At 34.0% G+C, this 16,613-nt stretch overlaps 2 protein-coding genes across 2 annotated transcripts; one reads left to right on the top strand and one right to left on the bottom strand.

Moving 5' to 3' along the window:
- Window positions 1–438: 438 nt before the first annotated feature.
- Window positions 439–3,735, top strand: LOC112782793 (nicotinate N-methyltransferase 1). Its single transcript, XM_025825391.3, has 4 exons — window positions 439–1,096; window positions 2,542–2,878; window positions 3,095–3,159; window positions 3,287–3,735. Exons 1-4 carry the CDS (start codon window positions 716–718, stop codon window positions 3,584–3,586), a joined length of 1,083 nt encoding a protein of 360 aa, XP_025681176.1. The 5' UTR covers window positions 439–715; the 3' UTR covers window positions 3,587–3,735.
- A 2,182-nt stretch (window positions 3,736–5,917) lies between these two features.
- On the bottom strand, window positions 5,918–6,980 carry LOC112784956 (chitinase 2-like). Its single transcript, XM_025828342.3, has 2 exons — window positions 6,834–6,980; window positions 5,918–6,744 (listed from the first exon to the last, which is right to left on the bottom strand). The coding sequence occupies exons 1-2, from the start codon at window positions 6,946–6,948 to the stop codon at window positions 5,918–5,920; spliced, it is 942 nt and encodes a 313-aa protein (XP_025684127.2). The 5' UTR covers window positions 6,949–6,980.
- Between the last annotated feature and the right edge of the window lie 9,633 nt (window positions 6,981–16,613).

Below are 16,613 nucleotides of genomic sequence, written 5' to 3'. Positions count from 1 at the left end.
TACAGTAAATAATGTTAGAAACAATGCAATGAGAGAAAAGAACCCATAAAAATATAGTCAATTTAGTTTTAAAATTTAGAATTGAACAAGTGTATTTGACTATTTATTGATTTCTTTGTTTGATACAGAACGGAACGTATTCATTGAATTAAATGTGTTATAATGAATAAAGGGATAACTATTAATATTTCTAATCTTATCTCTTAATACATCTATATGAATACAATTAATTATGTTAAGATAATAATTTATTTCATGTTTGATACGTATAAAAATAAATTACTATCTTAATAAAAATATTAAATAACTAAAATTGTATATTTAATTGAAATATAATTTTATATTTTAAAATATTAAAAATATATTTTAAAAATAAATTAATTAGATATATTTTTATTTTCAACGTTTAATAACGAATTATTTTTTTAAAATGCAATCGTATTTTTTAAGATATAAAAAAATTAAAATAAAAATTATATTTAAAAAATAAAAATAAAAAAAATATGTTTCGCGAATCAATGCAGGGCGTGAGCGGTCGATGTGATGTGTATAGAAAACCACAACAATTTTTCAATCTATAAAAAAGCATTAGCCTAAGTGTGTTTTTTTCCTTTAATAGTATATATATCACAAAATAATAAAATTCATTTGGATTTTGGGGAAAGAGAAAGTGAGAGAAAAAGAGGAAGAAAACGAAATCCTCAAATCAATAATAATGGAGTTGCCAAATGGTGGTGTTACGAAACCAGAGTCTCAAAGTAAAGAAAGGCTCGCAATTTTCGAATTGGCACACATGATTAGTGTTCCTATGTCACTGGTAGCCATAATCAAACTGAAAGTCCCTCAAACCATTTGGCAACAAGGTTCCAACACTCCTCTCTCCGCTTCGGAAATTATCACACGTGTGCATCCCCATGGTAGCGCTGATCCACACAATCTTCAACGCATGCTTCGCTTGCTCACAAGCTTTAACATCTTTTTTGAGCATCTCAACCCAAATGGTGAGAGGAAGTATACCCTAACTGACATTGGTAAAACCCTTGTTGATGATGATGAAGGTCTATCCTATGCCTATTACATGCTCCAGCATCATGAGGTTTGTTTTCTAAATTGTCTTTTTTGCCCCTTAATTAATTTATTTTTTATGTTAAAGCTTTTGATTACCGCCATTGAGGGCGTGTTTAGATGGGATTTTTCGAAAAGAAATTGAATTTTTTAAAATATTTTAGATTTTTAAATATAAAATATTAAGATATTTATAAGTTTATACGTCGGTAGTCACGGGCAAATTTATAATCTATGATATGGTGATACTGTATGTGTGTGTGATATGATGGTAGTCTGATTGTATATCCCCCACAAATCCTAAAGGATTGAATATCATCCACACATTGCATTCTGTCTTCCATTATATATTTAAAAAATAAAAGAAATTCTTTTTAATAATTAATTAATTTTAAAAAAATAGAATTTAAAATTATTAATTTATAATTTAAGATTTAAGTTTAAAATAAATAAAATAATTTTAAAAAATTATTTAATATTGATAAAAAATTGATTACCTAATATTAGTCTAAACAAAATATTTATTGACTTATATTTGACATGTTTTATTTTGTTTTAATTCTTAAAAATTGGTTTGATATTTTTAACGCACTAAAAAAAACTATTAGAGATTTAATACCTTTAAGAGAAAATATGAGAATTTAGTTAGTATTAACTTAAATATAAAATAAATGTAAAAAATATTGATCACTTAATAAAATAATAAAAAAATGAAAGTATTATTACATTTTCGTTTTGGTTGAAGTACAAGCATAACCTGACATTTTAATTTTCCTTGATTAAATTTATCAAATAAAAATAAACAATGTTATATTTAAATTTTTAGCAGCATTTTATGTGAAATTTTTTTAATATACTAACTATTACTTGATAGACACTAGTTAGTACCTGACAGAGAAGTCTAGTTATTTTATCAAGAAATACTAATGTATATCTGCCAGAAAAAAATAAATTCTTATTGTACCAAAATTTAAAGAGTTAATAAAAAATTAAAAATATTATTTGTATATCAAAATCAATCACTAAAATTAGTCACTAATATATTTGTGTATAAATATATATGTGGTTTAATTTATTTTCAATGTGTTTTCGTATTCCAACATGTATTTTATACTGATAACTGATTTTAATAGCTGATTTTAGTGTGCACATAGCATAGTTGATTTAAAAAACATGAGAAGTAATTTTTGGTTGGTTAATATTAGTTTTTTCTTCATTTTAAAATTTTTTATTATTTAAAAGATTTAGAGTATAATTTAAAATTTAAAATAAATAAAATAATTTTAAAAAGAATAACTAAAAAAATGGGATTCTCTAACATTAATCTAACAAAAAGTATCATTATTTTTTCGGAATTTTTCCCCTTCACATATATAATTTTACATCGACATAATATCGCTTAATGTTGTTATAACCACATTTAATAAAAAAAAAATGTACCATTTTGGGAATATGCAATTATGCATGGCATTATAGGATGCTTTGATAAATACTTGGCCATTCGTGGCGGAGGCAGTGGAGGATCCAACAACGGTGCCGTTCAAGAAGGCTAACGGCGACGGAGCGATGAGCTACTACTCAAAAAGGCCGAATATGATAAACTTGTTTGGCAAGGCTATGCGTAGTGTGTCCGTACCATTCATGAGGGAAATGCTAGAGAACTATGATGGATTCAATGGTGTTGAATCATTGGTTGATGTTGGTGGCAACTATGGTGACTGTTTAGAAATGATTATGCAAAGGTACCCTAATATCCGTAAGGGCATCAACTTCGATTTGCCCCATGTCGTTGCTCATGCACCACCTCTTCCAGGTTCTCTTGTTTCCTATTTCATTTTTAGTTATGGACATGGCTTAATCTATATTCAAATAGGATTGGGGTGTTTGTGTTCTAGTAATGGCATTTGGATAATTAGTTTTTTAAAAAAAAATGGTAATTTGATAATAAATTTGTAAAAATTTGACACATTAATAAAAAAACATTGTTGTGACTAGTTAATTAACATGTGTGTCCCGTTGTGCATTTTAGGAATAATCCATGTAGGTGGTGACGCCCATGAATTTGTTCCCAATGGAGATGCTATATTCTTAAAGGTCTTTCTCACTCTCTCAATTTCAGTCTTATTACAAACAAATATTCCTAGATTCAATTTTAACTTGAAATAGTTACAATTCGATGTTAACATGGAAAATTTCAATACATATACATCAAATGTTTCAGTGGCTAGTTACAACATCGACGGACGAGGATACCAAGAAGGTGTTTGAGAATTGTTACAAGGCACTTCCAAATGGAGGGAAATTGATTGTTGTTGAGCCCGTGCTGCCAGAGTCAACGGATGAAAGTCAAAGAACAAGGACATTACTTGGTGCTGACGTGTACAACATGACAATGTACAATCCTAAGGGGAAGCAGAGAACCGAACAACAATTCAAAGATCTTGCCAATTTTGCTGGGTTCTCTTCTTGCCGTGCCTTCTATGTTGATCCTTTCATGTCTGTTCTTGAGTTTCAGAAATGATCAAAAGGCTCACATCATGTTTTAGTATTATATGTGTAGTAGTGTCATGTTAATCATGTCCTTGGCGAATCGTGAATTAATAAATAATGGGCATGAATAATTGAATTAAGAACATTCTACTGGGTACTAATAATGGTTTTTATGAACAAGTTAAGTGTTTTAAGCATATTAGTGAAGAGATTAGTATTTTTAAAAAAATTCTAGTTTTTGAACATTATATACTTTGAAAGTTTAAAAATTTTAATTTTTCAATATAAGTTTTTTTACATTTAACACTACTATAAGGTGTCTTTAGCTAAATCTATTAAACTAATAGTGTTGTCTAAAGTGTTAAAAATTAATTGTCTAATATATACATATACTGATAGATTACACATTAACAACTTTAAGTTTTCTAAAGTCATATATCAGGATTTTTTATTTAAATAAATAAAATAAAAGTAATAATTACTTAAATAAATAATTTTAAAAATATTTATCGTTTTGTATTCTCTACTCATATTTCGTTTACAGTGTAAACAAGATATGACACGTCAGTTAAACCACGTTTATCTCGTTTACACTGTAAACAAGATACATTAAATTTCATCTCGTGTACAGTGTAAACGAGATATATGGAAGACAATTCCAATAGCTATAAAAGGATGTGTAATCCTTGGTATTCTTCACAAATTTTTTCTATCCTTTTTGTGTCTCATATTTTTCACAAATAATGGCCAGTGATAGTCCATACATATATGCCAATTGTCGAATGAGAAATGGCGACAACGGGGTGACATTTGAGTGTGAGGATCCGATATTGTTTCGCACTCAGCGTGTGGAGACGTTGTCCGATTTGAAGAGTTTGATATTGAGCAAGCTCGGTGGTACACAAGCGAGGAAAATCGGAAGGGTGGCATATAGGTTGCTGGCACCCATGGGTAACGGAGTCTTCCGGTTTCGACTATTCCGACTTCTTGGGGACGAGCATGTGCGACTGATGGTCGACATCCATGGGAGGATCATGGTGGAGCAGGTAATGGAGCTTTCAGCAGAGGTGGGACACAGTGGTGATGGGAGTTCCGTACACTCGACCTATGTACAGGACGACCGACACCTCGCACCACCGCCCATTCATGTCACCATTCCAGTGGATGAGGCAGTGGAGGGCGAGGAGGAGTCAGACGAGGATTACGTAGCGGACAGTATGGACAGCGACTTGTCCGATAGTGGGGATGAGGATGAGTATGTTCCGGAGACACCTGTTCAGACTGTGGCGCGCCATGTCCTCCCTCCACCTCTCCCAATTCCGACGCTTTCGGCACTTCCATCTCACTATCACAGTCTGGATATGGACGCCATGCACGAGAGGACTCCGTTTCTTGACACGGAGGAAGAGGATTACAACCTAGACGACGGTGTAGAGTTTCGGGTCGGTCACAAGTTTAGAAGTCGAGAGGCAGTGCTTCAGGGTGTGAAGAACTACAGTATTCGAAGGAGCGCCGAATACCGGATGATCGAGTCGCACCGGTTAAAGTACCATGTGCAGTGTCGTCAAGCTAAAAATGGGTGTCAATGCGATATATTAAGTAGGTCTATGACATGGTCTAAGCAATACTGTTTTGTTGTGTTCAGGGAGGTTTGGAGGGTGGGTGGAGTGCATAGTTGTCTAGCAGTCTGATCTGCAGGGTCATATCTCGTTTACAATGTAAACGAGATACATAAAATTTCATCTCGTTTATAGTGTAAACGAGATATGAGTAGGGAATGCAAAACGGTAAATATTTTTAAAATTATTTATTTCGGTAATTATTACTTTTATTTTATTTATTTAAATAAAAAATCCCATATATCAAGACTAAATTCGACAATTTCAGTATGTTTTAAAAGGAACCACTCAAATAAAGGCGTCTAAAATATCTTTTTTTAAGATGTTTTTTAGTAATTAAAATTTAATACATATAATCGATTAAATCGTGTTATTTTTGGCAAAATTAGGCCAAACAAATTAATTTAACCGAAAAAATAGTAAATCAAATATTGTAATTATAAAAAATAATATTAATTTAGATCAATTCAAGATTTGATTTACTATATTTTTAATTAAATTAATTTGTCTGACCTAATTTTAACAAAAATAATACGGTTTAATTAATTATATGTATTAAATTTTAATTACTAGAAAACATCTTTAAAAAACAACGATTTAGACGTCTTTATTTATCTGAGTAGCTCCCTTTTAAAAAACAGGAGAATTGGACTAAACTAATGTCTCTCAATCATGGAACTCATGATCTTTCCTTTGGTCCGCAGGCATAAATATATAACTCAACTTTTTCTTTATTTTATCCTTCATGTAGCGGTAGAGTTGAGCAAAAATGCTTGTGATCTTCTCTCATATAAATAGTTGTTGGAAGAAGATGCATCGGCTGAGAAGATCATAATGCCTCCGACCTCAAATCCATTTTCTTGCAACAAACTCAGAGTTCCAAAAAATGCATCCCCCTGAATACCCCTTCCATTGACTTCATAGCTAGGAAGCAACTTATTCCTATCAAATTGCGTTACTCGAATATTAAAATCTTCTAAGTACCTTTGAGGAGTCAAAACTTTGTCGGTATAGAATTGATGGTTAACATAATCAATAACATTATTGTAACCTTTGAAGAGTTCCATATAGGCTTCAACAGTTAGGTGATAGGGAGCAATAGTGGCCACAGAAATAACACTATGTTTCTTCAGAAGAGTTATGAGCTCACCAACACAATAAGCAAAACTAGTATAGTTTTTATTTCTTGGGAAAACTTCATAGTCAATGTCTATGCCATCAAGGTGGTAAGTGAGTGCTAAAGACCTTAGAGATGAGAATGCATTTGAAATCCATAGGTGAGTGTCTTTTGGGTCATACCAACGTATGACTTTGTCGTGCAGACTCCAACCAGAGAGGCTAGCCAAGACTTTGACATTGGTATGGCGTGCCTTAATGGCTGCAACAGATTCGGGTGTCAACGATTCCGTCCAATATGCCGAAAACTTTCCGTTTTGGGCATTGCCGGAAGCGTCTGCATCAATGGCGAACCCAAGAATGAAATGGAAATCAATCCCTTCTTCTATTGGAACTGAATTGAATGTTACTTGTGCCCCTGTTGCTCCTATGTATTCCATCATTATCTTTCCACCTGAAATGTTAATCAAGTAAATAATGATATTGAAAGGTTTAAAAGAAAAAAAAAAAGACTGAATTTAATAAATAAGATACGTTGCCTACCATCACAAGATTGTAGGTTAGGCGCAGCGGATACGATCACTACCATTATAAAGAGGAGCAAACGATGATAATGTTCATCATTCATATTGAATATTAAGGCTTGATTTTGGAGCATTATTCTACGTATGAATTGGTGTGTGTGTAATTGTGCATATAGCTGTAAACCATAACCTATGGCTATATATATGATTCCTCGGCTAGGTTGGCCGTCCTAAAATATATATATTTGATGAATATTTCAAGAACTCTGTATCCTTGTTGTCCATTTGGAACAACTTCTGATCTATTTGCCTATCCCAAATTTTGTCTTTTTGGTGGTGGTATTATGCAGGTGTGCGGCAAAAAATTTGAAAAAAAATATATATTATAATAAAATGATATCTATGTGTTGATCGAAAATATTTTGATTCGAGAAATACGAAATTCGAAATATAATGGATTTCTATTTCGAAGAATGAAGGATTATATCGAGAAAGATTTGTCGAGAAATGAGAAACAGGAGCTAGTCGATGCACTCAGGAAGGTTATTCGAAGATGATTTTTGCGGTGGGATGCTTCCATAAAGTTACCATAAAATACTTTTTTTAAAGATGTTTAGGTGTCAAACTATAATTGGATGCATTTAATAAACCAGTTTAATAGTTAAAAGATTAAAAAAAAAATTGGTCTTTATAATAATATCAATAAACTTAATTGTCCATATCATAACCATTAGATCTGGTTCAATTTGACCCATTTACATAATTAGACCGGATCAGATTGTGCATTGAATGAACAATCTAATTTATAGTAACATCAATAAACCTAATTTTCACTATAATCTAATCATATGCTCACATTAACTAATATATTCAATTTTTTATGCACTGCATGAATGATCATTTGAATAGTTAAATTTAATTAGCTGAGAAATTAAAATAGTTTTACAATGGTCTACTATATTGATTGTCGAGGGACTCTCAATTGGAATGATTCCTGTGAAGTAGAATTCTGCCACTATTTTGATGTGTTTTGCCTTATATAAGAGCAAAAAATTTTCAGCCTAAACAACTAATTAAAGTCTAGCAAAACCCTAGATATTGTCCCTTCTCCAACAGAAATCATTCCTCTCATTTTTTCTACGAGAATATCCTGTATGATTTATGAATCAAATAAACCCCACAATACGAAATCATACACAATCATATTTAACCATGCTATATACACTTCATAATCATAATGACGTGGTTTCAACAATAAGTACATGCCTTATTGTCACTCGAATAAAGCGATAAACACGAGATGGTTCACTCGAATAAAGTCATGCTTTTTTTTTCTTTCTTTTAAACATGATTCGATTTAAATTGTATAAATCGATCAGATCAAACCGGGTTTAATAATTATAATGCGGACAATTCAATTTATTATTGTTGCTATAATAAACCGATTTTGTTTTAGTTTATTAAAAAATAAATTATTAACCGGTTTAATAAAAATATCAAATAATAACATGACATATGTAAACGACTTTAAAAAAAGACATTTTTAGTGTCTTTATTAAAGAGGTCTCCTTTTGCAATTACACACATTATATATAAAGAGTGGGAATGGTTATTCAAAGACTAGCATGCGTTGAAGTTATTCTTGAATCTGATTGGTCAGAATTTTTTATAAATAGATGAAAGATTGATGAAGAAAAGATTAGAACTTTACTTCAAAAAAACACTCAAGCACACTTACATCCCAGAGACTTTCTGAGTCTGTATTCGAGTCATTTTTCTATAAGCTTCATTCTACGTTTTTAAATTTTCATTTACATTTCCTGTAACCTTTATTTTTCTTCAAATTTATCTTTCGAACAACATTTAGTTTTCTTGTTTAATTTACGTTTCAGTACTTTATTTTCAATTTCAAAAATTCTTTGATCTAATCGAAAGCATTCTCCTGTTTCATTTAAATTCAATGCAATTTATTTCAAATTCAGTCAGTTTATTTTCAAGATTTATTTTGTTTATCTTTCATATTTTCTTTAGTTTTATTCAATCGAAAAGGTCCTTTGATGCACTTTAGAAAACTGATACTCACAGAGGAGTAGGTTTCGTTCCCAGACTACTAGATATCAAACCACTTTTGATTTGCTAAAAATCAATAAAACAAATTGACATGTCCAGTGGGACAGTTTAAAAATTTAAGTGTGTCAAATGATTATATGTTGTCATAATATATGCAATTAAAAACTGAAAGAATTGTACTCATGGCAGACGAGGTTTTGAATATTAATGGTGGTTCATCTGCAAGTGACACTATGCTAGTAGTTGCACAATCCTCGGCGAATGTTACTTCACGTCCGGAAGAAAATGTGTTGAATAAAAGTGTGGTGGTTACTAGTTCCCAAACAGGGAATAATGGGTGTAATACACGCCCACGTGGTAACACATTACAAACTCAGCTCCTAGTAACTGCTGGTTGGCCTCATTATGACCTCCTCCAGGTTACACTCCACCAATAGGTGGTTTTTCTCCTCCAATTCAATTTGGAAGCACAGTTGGGGCGAATAATGTTCAACCGTGGCAGCATTTTGACAACATGTCGATGAAATTCATCATGATTTGGTTAACTGGTTAACCCAACAAATGACTACAATCTTGAACCCTATGATGGTAGATCATGAGACAAAGTTTGAGTGGTTTGCTAGACAAGTAGAGTAGATCGCTCGAATTGTCGATTATGATGAGGGTGATAAGCAGAATATGGGAGGAAATTATGAGGGCATTGAAAATTTATTTAAAAATGAAAACGATGATGTACTCATGGGCAGGGAAAATTCTCGAATGGTTCGTTGTGGCCAAAATGCTGATGATGTGTTGGCTCGATTGCGAGTCAATCAAGGTGGTGAACGTTATCAGATCACAAGAATGGTCGAGGATGTGCTCAATAGGGTTGGATTCAATGTGGATTTTATGAATCAAATCTATTTTGTCTCTACTTTTCTTACTATTGTTCAAATGGCGGAAGTGCCTCGAGGGGTAAAAAAATCCTAAAATAGTCACAAAATTTGCTGGAGAAGTTGGTGAATCAACTATTGAGTATATTGCTCGATATTTGGTTGAGATAGGCAATTTGGCAAATGATGAAAATTTGAAAATGAAGTTCTTTCCTTTTTCGTTAACGAAGAATGTATTTACTTAGTTTTCAAATCTCAGGCCTAATTCGATGACAACTTGGACACAGTTGGAAAGTACTTTTCAGTCTCAATTTTATAGAGGAGAATTAAACATAACAGTTATCGACTTGGTGGCTTTAAAATGTGATGATGGAGAAACAATTGATGATTACATGATTCATTTAAAAAATGCTCGAAGTCGATGTTATGTATCTCTCCCTGAGAGTGAAGTAGTAAAGATGGCAACGATGGGGCTAGATTTTTATATGCATCAAAAGTTGCTTAATGTCCACATACCTGATTTGGCCCATTTGGCTGAAAGGATACGCCAGGTTGAAACTCTTAGGAAAGAAAAGGAGTAATATCAAAATGAGAGAAAATTAAAAAGTAAATCTTTTTCTCGAAAAGAGAAGGTGTCATATGTTGCAATGAAATCCTCAAGTGAGGAATCTGATTTCGAAGCGGAAGTCGATTTGGCTGAATTAAAGAAAGGACCACCTTATGTTTGTTCTTTACTTAAGAAAATTTCGAATTTTGATACACTAAGTGATTCGAAACATAAGAGTGGGAAGAAATACAGTTTTGATATTTCGAAATCAGATAAAATATTTGATGTATTGCTTAAAGATAAACAGTTAATCTTACCAGAAGGCAGGACTTTGCTTTCGATAAAAGATTTAAAGGGGAAACCCTATTGTAAGTTTTATCAAGCAACTAGCCATTAGACTAATAACTGTGTCTATTTTAAGGACTTGATAAAAGAAGCAATCACGGAAGGGAGGTTGAAATTCGATGATGGAAAGAAAGAAATGAAGGTTGATTCTAATCCTTTCAATGCTGGAGCTAGTTTTGCTAAACCATATTTTGATGTTAATATGGTTGGTTTCTCTTATGACTTCGATACTAGTCTAGGAGACTTCGAGTCTAGTGTTCGAGCGGTTTATCCTAGAGTTGGTGATAGGCTATTGGAGTTTTTAATGCAACAAAAATTGAAAGACCAGGACGTATCTCTATGTCCTCGATGTAATGTAGTATTTGATGCAAAAGCTATAGCAATTTTCGAGAAAGAAAGAATGAAGAAAGAGTTAGCTCATAAAGAAGAGCAAGTTCAACAGAGGCAACTAACTCAAAGAGTAAAGGGACAGAGTTCTGGTGTTCCTTAGAGAAATCTTTCTGCACCCTTGAGCCATTCGCAGGCTTTAAGTGTACAATGGATATGAAATTGCCGAGAATTTTGTAATAAAGATGTTCAATACAGGTGTAACCCACAATGGGGTCATCGAAGCCTCCCTCAAGGTCGTTATCCTTATTTCCGAGGTCGAGCCAGAAGAAACCAAAGAGGAAGGGGTGGACGTCAAATACCAAGGGTATCTCAAGGTGATTGAGTCAAGGGGGAAACTCCTTCTATTCATTCCCGGGTAGTAGTTCCGGTCGATGGGGAAACATACCCAAAAGAGATCCCATCTCTTGCTAAGCTTGATAAAGGCAAAGCTATGATGATAACCCCAGAGGTCAACAAAGAGAAAGATGATGATTTAGATGAAGAGTATTTCAAAGAGGGTGATGATGAGATGGTGAGTACCATTTCGATAATCCCAAATGAGTACTTTGAGGAATATAAGGGGAATCCATGTGAAGATTACGATGTAGAAGATGAAGAGATTTTCTCATTCATTCGATATGAGGATGAGCTGGGGTATTTCTAGAGGCCTACTAAAAAAAAAGTCTCATCTTCGGTCCCTGCATATCATAACTTCTATGAGTGGAATTAAGGTAAATAAGATTCTAATTGATGAGGGAGCGACAATAAATTTATTGCCAGAGAGAATGTTAATGAAAGTTGGAAAGCATCCTGATGATCTGATCCCAACCAACATTTATGTGACTGACTATAGTGGAGTTTCTACTCCTGCAAAGGGGTTAGTGACTCTTGTATGCAAGTTGGATCTTACGATCGAAATATTGTCTTTGTGGTTGTATCATCGAAAGCCAGTTATAATGCGTTATTGGAACACGATTGGATCCATAGTACTGGGACTATACTATCGACTGTGCATCAAAGTGTCCTTTTGTGGACAAATAAAGGGAAACTTAAAGTGATCAAGGCTGATTCGAGTTTATATGTTGAACAGCTGCATGTCGATTGCATGTCGATTTCAAGGTGTATAATGATAAACTAAAGCCTTTAAATGTCGACAAGGTGCTCAACTCCTTCAATTGTGAAAGTTGTTTCTTGACTTCAGAGGGTTTGAACATGAGGCTCCGTCATCCACAACTTGATGCTCCTTCGACTGGTTGGGATTGTTAATCTGCGTAGGTGGTGGTTCGAAGACATCTCTCCATGGCTGATGAAATAGATGTCTCTAATTACCTGTGTTATCAATCAGGCTGCTATTGATATAGTGATGAATCCACATTTCATGGTATTTATTTACTCTAATTGGGTGGATTTCATCAACTTTCCTTGCATTTATTCAATGAAATAGCATGCTTTTGTGTTCTCTCCCTAAATTGTACCTAATTGTGAAAACATATTTTTTAGGCCCTTAATTGCTAAATTTTATTTACTTTAATTCCATTTGATGCCTTGATGTATTTGCTGAGTGATTTCAGGCTTGTAAGGCAAATATTGAATTGAAGGAATGAAGAAAAATCATTTAAAAGTGGAGAATTCATGAAGAAATGAAGTTTGGAGCTTTTCAGCAAATGTGCATGCGCACAACCTTCTGTGCGTACGCACAAGTGGAAAAATTAGCAAATGTGCGTATGCACAGGTGCCAGTACATGACCTCATTTAATATAATTCACTGGCAGCAAATTTTGGGCCTCCAGAATCCAATCCGACTCATTTCTGAAGCTATTTCAACCCTAATTCAAGAGGAGGCAATGAGAGGGCAATTAGGTTTAACTTTAGTAAAATGTTTTAGGTTATTCTAGAGAGAGAAGCCCTCTCTTCTCTCTGGAATTAGGATAGATTTAGTTAATTTTCTCTTAGATTGATGCTTTAATTCTTGTCTTGATTTAGTTTCTTTACTATTTCTTCTTCTAGCTTCTTACTTCTTTTAGTTTTACTTGTTATTCCTTTTATTTGGTTATTTTATTGTAATGAACTCTTGTTAATTTGAATTTCTATTAATGCAATTTCATGTTTCTTTATTTATTGTTATTTAATTGAGTTATTATTATTATTTTCTTGCTTTTGCTAGCTTTAGAATTTATTATTATTGTAATTTAATATGTTTTTATTTTCATGCACACCAAGTGTTTGATAAAATGCTTGGTGATGCGTGAGCATCTTCTCTATCTTTTCCTAGTGAATTTGCATTCAAATTGTTGAGTTCAATCAAAATTTAAATACCTTTTAGCCACTATGAATGCTACTTTGATTTGTGTACAATTCTATTTATTTCAGGTAGCATTTGGATGGATTCGACGGAGTTTTGTACCAGAAAGGGAAGAAAGCAAATGATGTTGTCAACCCCTACCTCTTTGCACTCAACCAGGAATAAGTTGAGCTACAGAGGTCTAATTGACGTGGTTCTAGCGGCATTGGAAAGCTAACTTCTAGGGATTTCCAACGATGTATAATAGTGCACACTTCTTCTCCAGCAAACTCTGCCCACTCCACGTTGAACTTGGCCCCTGCCAAGTTCAGCGTGGATTTGAAAACTCCCAGGGAAGCACACGCCACATCCCACGCTGAACTTGGGAAAAGCGTGAATCAATACTGCCTCCTCTACACTGAACTTGAAGTTTCCTGGTGCACGAAATTGTGATCACACTTTTCACAACTCCTCACAACTAACCAGCAAGTGCATTGGGTCATCCAAGTAATACCTTACGTGAGTAAGGGTCGATCCCACGGAGATTGTCGGCTTGAAGCAAGCTATGGTCATCTTGTAAATCTCAGTTAGGCGGATTCAAATGGTTACGAGGTTTTGATAATTAAAAGATAAATAAAACATAAAATAAAATAAGATACTTATGTGATTCATTGGTGGGAATTTCAGATAAGCGTTTGGAGATGCTTTGTTGCTTCTGAGCCTCTGCTTTCCTATTGTCTTCTTCTAACCATGCGTGCTCCCTTCCATGGCAAGCTGTATGATCCTCTCGGATGAAAAATACCAGGTACGGTTTCTGCACGGCTAAACAACTGTCGGATTTCTCGTCTCGGATGAAAAATACCAGGTATAGCTACCGCACGGCTAATCATCTGTCGGTTCTCACTAGCGTCGGAATAGGATCTCTCTATCATTTTGCACACTGTCACTGCGCCCAACATTCACAAGTTTGAAGCTCGTCACAGTCATCCCTTCCCAGATCCTACTCGGAATACCACAGACAAGGTTTAGACTTTCTGAATCTCAGGAATGCTGCCAATTGGTTCTAGCCTATACCACGAAGATCCTAATCTCACGGACTCGGTCCGTGAATTAGAGACCCAAGATAATATACTCCGGCTGTCGTCCAATGACTACGTTGAACATCATGTAGACTGCTTGTGGTTGTCAGGCACGCGGATCTTGGCTAAGCGAGTAATGAAGATAGTGGGTGATTGTCACGGGTCACCTCTTCATTCTGACTTAACTGAATTAAGTACGAGAGTATATCTTGGAGAAAAATTAGGCGTGAATTGAAAGAGAAATAATAGTACTTGCATTAATTCATGAAGAACAGCAGAGCTCCGCACCTTAATCTATGAGGTGTAGAAACTCCACCGTAGAAAATTACATAAGAGAAAAAGGTCTGGGCGTGGCCGAATGGCCAGCCTTCAAATGTTCCAAGTCTAAGGACTAAACGTCTAGAGCTCCTCAGGTTCGATTACAATAGTAAAAAGTGCTATTTATACTAAACTAGTTACTAGGGATTACAGAAAATAAGTAACTAAGTGCAGATAGTGCAGAAATCCACTTTGGGGCCCACTTGGTGTGTGCTTGGGCTGATCTTTGAAGCTTTCACATGTATAGGCTATTCCTAAAGTTAAACGCCATCTTGGGTGCTAGTTTGGGCGTTTAACTCCAGTTCTGGTGCCAGTTCCGGCGTTTTAGTCCAGAAAAGGGTCTCTGGCCGGAGTTTAGACGCCAGTTTGAGTCATCAAACCTCGGGCAAAGTATGAACTATTATATATTGATGGAAAGCCCAAGATGTCTACTTTCCAACACAATTGAGAGCGCGCCAATTGGGCTTCTGTAGCTCCAGAAAATTCACTTCGAGTGCAGGAGGGTCAGAATCCAACAGCATCTGTAGTCCTTTTTCAGCCTCTGAATAAGATTTTTGCTCAGGTCCCTTAATTTCAGCCAGAAAATACCTGAAATTACAGAAAAATACACAAACTCATAATAAAGTCCAGAAATGTGATTTTTGCATCAAAACTAATAAAAATATAATAAAAAGTAATTAAAATATAATAAAAATATAATAAAAAGTAATTAAAACATACTAAAAACTATGTAAAAATAATGCCAAAATGGTATAAATTATCCGCTCATCATTTCCCAAGTTCAGCGTAGACCTCAACATCTCAAGTGGTCCCCATATACGCCCAAGAGCTTGCACGAATGATTAAGTAATTTTGATTAAATTTGTATTTTATTTTAAAATAGGAAAATATATTATTTTAGTTTTAGAAAATATATTTTACATTAATTAGGATTATATATAAAAGGAAAAAGAATCAGTCCTTCGGGTTTTTCTCTTCTCTTTGACCTCATTCCGCAATTTACAGTTTTTCAGAATCCTAGTTTTCTCTCTGAACCATGAGCAACTAAACCTCCACTGTTAAGGTTAGGAGCTCTGTCTATTGTATGGATTGATACTATTATTTTTCTATTTTAATTCATGTACTGATTTATAATTCAAGAATTGTTTTCGTTCTTTATCTTATGAATTTGGGTGGAACGGAAGTATGACCCTCTTTCTAATTGAGTTCTTGTATAACTTGGAAGAGCTCTTTACTTGAACAACAACTTGAAAACAATTTCTCCTAAACTTCTAATTATCTGGACTTAATGGGATATGTGACATATAATCCTTTAATATTTGGGTAATTAGTATTTCTGTGGCATATAAACTAGAATTGAACTTCACCCTCTAATTGGAATTAAGTGACAAAGGAATTGGCGGTTGATAAATTTTAGAGGAGACTAAAAAGGTCTAAAGAATTAGGGTTTAGTCACATACAGTTTGCCATGAATTAAATCTTGCATGATTAAAATAGTTAGTAAGAAAAGTCAATATGGAAAATAGATATTTCTGAAGCCTTAACTGTTTCTCCATATATTATTCACACTTGTTTACTTCTTGTTTCTGATTTCCTGAATTACTGTTTAATGCGTTTGAAAGTTAAAACACGATTTTCTGTTTGTTGGACTAAGCCAATCACTCAATCATTGTTGCTTGATCCATCAATCCTCGAGGGATCGACCCTCATTCACCAGAGGTACTACTTGGTACGACCCGGTGCACTTGCCGGTTAATTTGTGAACTTTAAATTCCGCACCACTTGGCTTAGTTTAATTTAGTTTTTCACACTCTTGGCTTAGAATTGAGGACTTAAGTGACCTTGAGTCATTGATGTCCATTCTTGATTGATATATTAGGGTAGTTAATTAATTTGGTTTCCATTGATGCTAGTCTTT

Source organism: Arachis hypogaea, chromosome 20 (genome assembly GCF_003086295.3).
Source record: "Arachis hypogaea cultivar Tifrunner chromosome 20, arahy.Tifrunner.gnm2.J5K5, whole genome shotgun sequence".
Classification (NCBI taxonomy): Eukaryota; Viridiplantae; Streptophyta; class Magnoliopsida; order Fabales; family Fabaceae; genus Arachis; species Arachis hypogaea.
The sequence above is the reverse complement of the archived record's forward strand: the minus strand, read 5'-3'. Positions and strand labels throughout refer to the sequence as shown.